General features: G+C 35.8%; 1 protein-coding gene across 1 annotated transcript in view; it reads left to right on the forward strand.

The window, feature by feature from the left end:
• Positions 1-1,172: 1,172 nt before the first annotated feature.
• Positions 1,173-6,539, forward strand: part of LOC112150851 (unconventional myosin-VIIb) — a 24,222-nt gene continuing 18,855 nt past the window's right edge. Inside the window, exons 1-5 of the mRNA XM_024279369.2 lie at positions 1,173-1,244; positions 1,423-1,460; positions 1,535-1,636; positions 1,718-1,870; positions 5,472-5,656. Of these exons, the coding sequence (XP_024135137.1) occupies positions 1,443-1,460; positions 1,535-1,636; positions 1,718-1,870; positions 5,472-5,656 (458 nt within the window). The 5' untranslated portion in view covers positions 1,173-1,244; positions 1,423-1,442. The remainder of the gene's footprint in view (positions 1,245-1,422; positions 1,461-1,534; positions 1,637-1,717; positions 1,871-5,471; positions 5,657-6,539) is intronic.

A 6,539-nucleotide genomic window follows, 5' to 3' on the forward strand; every position in this document is an offset into this window, starting at 1 on the left:
CGAAAAGGAAAACTTGTATTTTCTGACTGAAAGTGGGATGCTAAGTTAGCATAAAATCATCTTCAACTTTTTTCCTCAGTGGTTGTTTTGAGGCACTGAAAGGAGGTACAGGTAACCAGAGGGAGGGCAACAATCCCTGTGACCACAGCTGTGTATTCATGTAAATCACTGTAAATGTGCTTTTGGTTTTCCATTCACTTCTGTTCAAGTTTTTGTACTGCGTGTAACAGTTTGTGTTGTGTGCGTGTTTGTGTGAGCGCGGACGCCGCTTCATGCTGCCGTGTGTACAGCATCACAAAAAGAAGCGAGACGGAAACATCCAGTTATTGTACATTGGTTTTGTCTGTAATTATAGTAAAGAGACTGAAAAATAACAACCTATGCTGTTCATTCTTTTACTTTTCTTCCATAAAATATTAATAACTTATATTTTTCTTAATATTAACTGGAGTTTTTAGACAGGAAATGATCAAATAAGCTATAAAAATGTATCAATAATCAGATTTATCAATGGCATTTCTTATATCATTTGTCATTGATAACAACAGGTTAGGTAATTGAAGCTTTTATTTATGATCTCTAATCTGTGGGAGTTGACCCAGTTATTTCTGTTCACTATCTGCTGTTTACAGGTTTCAGAGTACATGAACAGATAGGTCGATATATGAATAGCACAGATTTACTGGCATTTAGAGCTCATTTCCTTAAATAATCGCCCCTTGAAATACTTTTTTGAAGTTTATTTAATTAAATGTATTAATTGAGCTGAATATCATCTGTATATGAGTTTCCTTTAACACTGGAGATCCATTGTTTAGATTCTTTGATTTACTTTAACTTTTCAAACGTTAACAGGATAATTCCAGTAGATTGTGAAGGAGAAAAGCCGCTTTTCTCCTTCACAATCTACTGGAATTATCCTGTTAACGGTTGAAAAGTTACAGTATGTTAAAGATTTTGTGTTTAAGAGTCACCTACAACCCTTTAAGTAATTATCCCAAAACTTGTATCAAATACACAATATTCCGCAAGCTTTTATAACAACCATATTCTAGTTGGAGCGTTTTCTATGTTTGGAAACACCACGGTGCGTCTTTTGTAACAACGCTAGTAAATGTTGGGGCGTTTGTGTCACTGGGTGGTTCTGCTATCCAAGAGCAAAGTCAAAAGACCATAAACCGAGGCTGCTGGGAAACCGAGCTGCTTCACTGTCATACAAGGAGCTGCCGCGCACCTTTCCCCAGGTAAGAGTGATCTCTCCACACTTCATCATTTCTGATTTTAAATCACTGATTTTTTTTTAACCAGTCTGGTTTGTTTGTGAACACCTGAACTTTAAATATCTTTCTTAAAAGGCAGAGATTCTGTCATGTACTTAACGCATCATCTATTTTATGTTAATTTTGTTTGATTCAATTTCAGATTTAATCCATCTGTGAGACATGGTGCATTTGAGTAAGGTATGATCTACAAAATGTCATAATCTTCTCACAAATTGTTGGATTTTAATTCCAAATTCTGCCATCCCAAACAGGGGGACTTTGTATGGGTGGACTCTGGTGTTGGAGTCCCCATAGGGGCAGAAGTTCAGCTCACAGACACGGGCCAGCTTCAGCTTCTAGATGATGAAGGAAAGGTAACACACCCACCATGTTTGCCCCCCCCAACACACACACCAGGAAGCCCACTAATCCCTGTTCTCTGTACACTCGTCAAGTTGCACAAGGTGGACAAAAAGAATGAAGGGAAGATCCGGCAGATGCACCCCTCCTCGGTGACGGGTGTGGATGACATGATCATGCTGGGTGACCTGAACGAGGAGGGGCTTCTCAGGAACCTGCTGGTGCGACACAAAGAGGGCAAAATCTATGTAAGTTTCTGTTCCTCCTCGCTCAGCGCCGAACCACCTTCTTTTATGGCGTCCATAATCTGCCTGGAAATGCTTACACGTCATCTCTCGATACCTTCAGCGGCAGACTTTGGCCTGGTGTTTGTCACAGGCGTGTTTGTCTCCATGGAGACGAATCAGCCTCAGTGGATGGAGAATGTGGCAGTATTTTATTTTATTAAGGCTCAGCGGTGTGTTCTCTGTCATAAGTCAACCCTAGGTAAAAAACAGCACACTTATATAATATAGCATAGACTATGTACGCACTAAACTGGAATATTTCAAGTTTTCAATATACAGACATAAAAAGTAAACTTCAAGTAAACTGCCTCACTTTTTGCATGAATTAAGTACACTTATAATACACTTAAATGTAGCACTTTTTGCTAAAAATTAAACAGAAGCTACAACTACTCTGAAGACTAGCATTTCAAATTAAAGCGAAAAACTGTCTGTTTTTAAATAGGATGAGCTTATTTAAAAATAAAGGGCAGCATTTTGTTTCCAACTGAGTATGTTTTATTTTAGGACGGTCAAAAATGGGAAAAAAAAGTTAATATTTAAATATTAAATATTTGTTAATAGTGATCTAAGAAACACTGTCTTCCCTCCAGATTCTTTTATTCAATATTCAAAATATTAAATAAATATACAAATAACAAATAACATGGGTTAGCCTAAGCAAAATGTATTTTAAAATAAGGTCATTTTTTTAATTATAAAAATGCCATTCAAACCATAGACCAGCAAACAAAAATGGTCACTTTTGCTGCCAAATTAAATTTAGATTAAGAATTTTCTTCCAAGTTGACTTCATTTACTCTTGCCACACCCCTAACTGCGTACAAACAGACAGATTAAACGTACTAAAATAGATGGGAGAAAATGAAGCAGTTAAAGATAAAAGAAAAAAGAAAACATATTATGCTGCCATTAAAGAATTCCAAGAACACAAAAGGAGGAGTCATGAATCTGTCTCATTTCTAAGTTATTTTTGAATCAAAGAACAACATCACCACAAATGGAAAAAACTTGGAAACGTTCCAGAAGAGTGACTGAACAAAATGACTGCAGACACACTAAGGACTGATCCAAAAGGTCATAAAAGGAGCAACATGGAAATAAGTTCATGCCTTACTTGATTGACCCAGTTAAGATTAGAGTTTATGATTCAATAATAAGAAAAAGAATCCAGAAACATTGATAAAGTTCAAGGGGAAACCTAACTTTTGGACAAATGTTCTGTGAATTGAAGAAGCAAAACCTCATTGAGGTGATGCATCTTGTTCCATCAGGAGTCAAACTGACTTCACTTCCTGAAAAAACCTCATAGCAGTAGTAAGACACGGTGGAGCTGATGTGATGGTTTGGGCCTGATTTGCATCTTCAGAATCTGGATGACTCAGAATTCACATTTAATAATTTAGCAGACTGTTATATCCAAACAGACATACTTTCAAATGATGTCCATGACAAGCATAAACTGAGCGGGTCACACTAACTAAGGCTGTAAAAACATTGTCAGGAAGTAGATTGAATGTTTAACTAAATTCATAGAAAGGTTTTAGAAGATGATCTTTTTTATATTGAGAAGGAGGCAGCTGATATTTCTTTCCAATATCTGGATCAAAGTACTAAAGAGTTTATGTGGTCATGTAGGAACCACCTGTTCCTGTCATAAAGTACTTTGTATTTTTTGGGGGGGATTTATGGTCTGAAGATTCCAAGTTAAGGCTGAAGCTCATCTTTAAAAAAGTCTTGTAAAGAAAAACATGGTCTGTTGTCTTTGGGAGATTATTGGCTTCAAAATGTTTTCCTCTAACTTAAGCTGATAGAAATCGTGCAGATGTCTGTGAGACAAAGATGGAATACAACTCGGTCATGTTGTCTGCTGGAAAAAACAGAAGGAGCTTGGTCATTGTTATAGAAATAAAACTATGTGAGTGAATGATGGAGCTTAGAAATTAAATAAAATTTTGGTAAAGATGAACGTCCCGAACAGAACCCTGTGGAACACCAGTGGAGAGAAAACTGGATAGTTATTGGAACTATGAATTCTGTTCTCTTCCTGAAAATCCTTCTTTAGTTCATGATCTAGTGTCCAGATCACTTCTGCATACAAAGTTAACTGTAAATGGTTTAAAAAAAATGAAATTAAAAATCTAACTTAAGTTTTGTTCCATAGCCTTAAACATGTAAAGCCAAATAAATCAAACAATTCACAGAAACTTACATTTATTTTGGAATTGAGATGTTTTTAAACCATTTGACGAAAACTGTAAAAGGAAAAAAACTTGATTATAATTTTTTATGAGATACAGATAATATCACTTGTGATAAGTTTGGTGATTTGGTAATTTTTTGCTCACAACAATAATAGTTAAAGATGCAAAAATATTGATCTGAGTGTTCAGGAAGAAAGCACCTTATTTACTCACCGTCTAAAATGTGATCCACAAATTTTAAGCATGGTGTAACTGTATTATATAGAATTAATTATTAACAAAGTTTTCTATTCTTTGGATACAGCTAGCAGTCATTTACAAAAATGAGTAACCATAGATGAGTTTTTCTCACCATGAAGGTTTATCCCTTGTGCTATCCTAGGCATGTTTATATTTAAAGTGGGGTTGCTGAACTTCTTTTTTCAAGGATTTTTTATCTTCACTGGTGCCGTAGGCGACATGAAATCCTGTCCACCTTCGTTCATTTTTGCCATAGGCTGGATCACACATTAATATAAGGATGGGGTCATCTGGACCCCAAAGAGAGCACAAGGGTTAAAAATTAGAAACATTTTTACCATCAAAAAGCATTTTTTATTTATTTATGGAGGTAGACATTTTGAAATGAGGTTCTCTAGTGAATTTAGAATCCACTACAAAGCAGAAAACATGGACCAAGTTATATACAATAGGATTTTAGGAAAAGTTTAGATGATGCTAATGAGATGGGGGTCTCAAAAAATTGTGTATGAAATATGAAATAAATGGGTAAAAATGCTGAAAATGCTGAAACGTGTTCCTGCAAACACATGGAAAAGACTCACTGATGAATATGTAGTTTTTACCACTGTAAGAAAAATCAATTATTCATATGTTTGTTTTTGTATATTTAGGGTATTTTTTCATAATCTAAAGAAATTACGGAATTAAGATATATCAAATCTGCATTATTGAATTATATACACAAGGAAATGAGTCTAAACCTATAATATTGTTCTACGTAAAGTATTTTAAGTTCAAATTTAAGGAATGATTTTAAGCATTATGTCTTTTTCTGTAAAACTGGCTAATGCTCAATTTAATGATACCTTTTGAATGACTAAAATTTAAAAAAGAAAGTATTTTTGATACATTATGTGGTTCCCAAGGCTGGTGACTAGCACCATTTTCCCTGTTCCTTACACTTATTGATCATTCAGGATTGAAAACATCTGCTTGTGTCAAATCACTGCAGTATTTAGAAGGTAATAAAGAGCTGTTTAGAACCCAGCTGTGGATCAAGTTGCTCTCCCACTGATGGGGCTTGTTTGTGCTCATCAGGCGTTCAGCTGTGTGACATTTAACATTTCTGTTTCCAGACATACACAGGCTCCATTCTGGTTGCAGTCAACCCTTACCAGCTGCTGCCCATCTACACTACAGACCACGTGCACATGTACACGGATCGACGGCTGGGAGAACTGCCTCCGCACGTCTTCGCCATTGCAGACTCGTGCTTTTTCAACATGCGCCGCAATCGCAAGAACCAGTGCTGTGTCATCAGGTCTGAATCTAGACGGCAGATCAGTTCCTCTGGTTCTGTCTGACTCTCAGTGAATCTGCGGTCTTTAGATGAGCGCCCCACTAACCTGAAAGTAAAACCAACTGCCTGAAGCTGGAGATGAGTTTTGACATCTTGGACAAGACTATTACTTTCACATGGAACAATTATTTGGCCTAATTTAACAGTTAAAACAAGAAAGTAGACTGTTCTAATACTAGAAACTGACCTGGATGTGTTTTAATCCACTCAGGTTATCTTAATATTTACCTAATTAGGTTGACTCCTTTTAGAAATAATTCTTAGTTGTAGACTTTCAGTAAAAAGGGCAAAAATATATTTTAGGAATTAAATAAATATGATATTTAAGATGATATTATAATGCTCCAGTTTGCTACAGACGTCATGTTAAAGCAAATTATTATAGAATAAACATGTATTAAGCTTTTATTCATGTCAACATGAAAAAATTCCATAACCACAATAGAGACTTAAAGGAGTTATTTTATTTCTGGGCCAATGGATTTTATTGGTATTAGTAAATGGTTCTAAAATAGATCCCTGTGGCACACCTTTTTTAAACTAAAGGAGATTCATTTTAAATATAGCTACTGAAGACTTATAAATTGTCCCAGTTGCTAAAATAGTCTAAAAGACACATTTTATTTTAATTCAAAAATCATAAAAAAATATAAATTAAATGTACATTTCATTAACCCAAAAAAGATGTGATGTAATAGGTGTCAAAAAGAAGAAACAAATTACATCCATCCATCCATCCATCTTCTTGACCGCTTCATCCCATTCGGGGTCGCGGGGGTGCCGGAGCCTATCCCGGCTACTGAAGGGCGAAGGCGGGGTACACCCTGGACAGGTCGCCAGTCTG

Source organism: Oryzias melastigma, linkage group LG4 (genome assembly GCF_002922805.2).
Source record: "Oryzias melastigma strain HK-1 linkage group LG4, ASM292280v2, whole genome shotgun sequence".
In the NCBI taxonomy this organism is placed as follows: domain Eukaryota; kingdom Metazoa; phylum Chordata; class Actinopteri; order Beloniformes; family Adrianichthyidae; genus Oryzias; species Oryzias melastigma.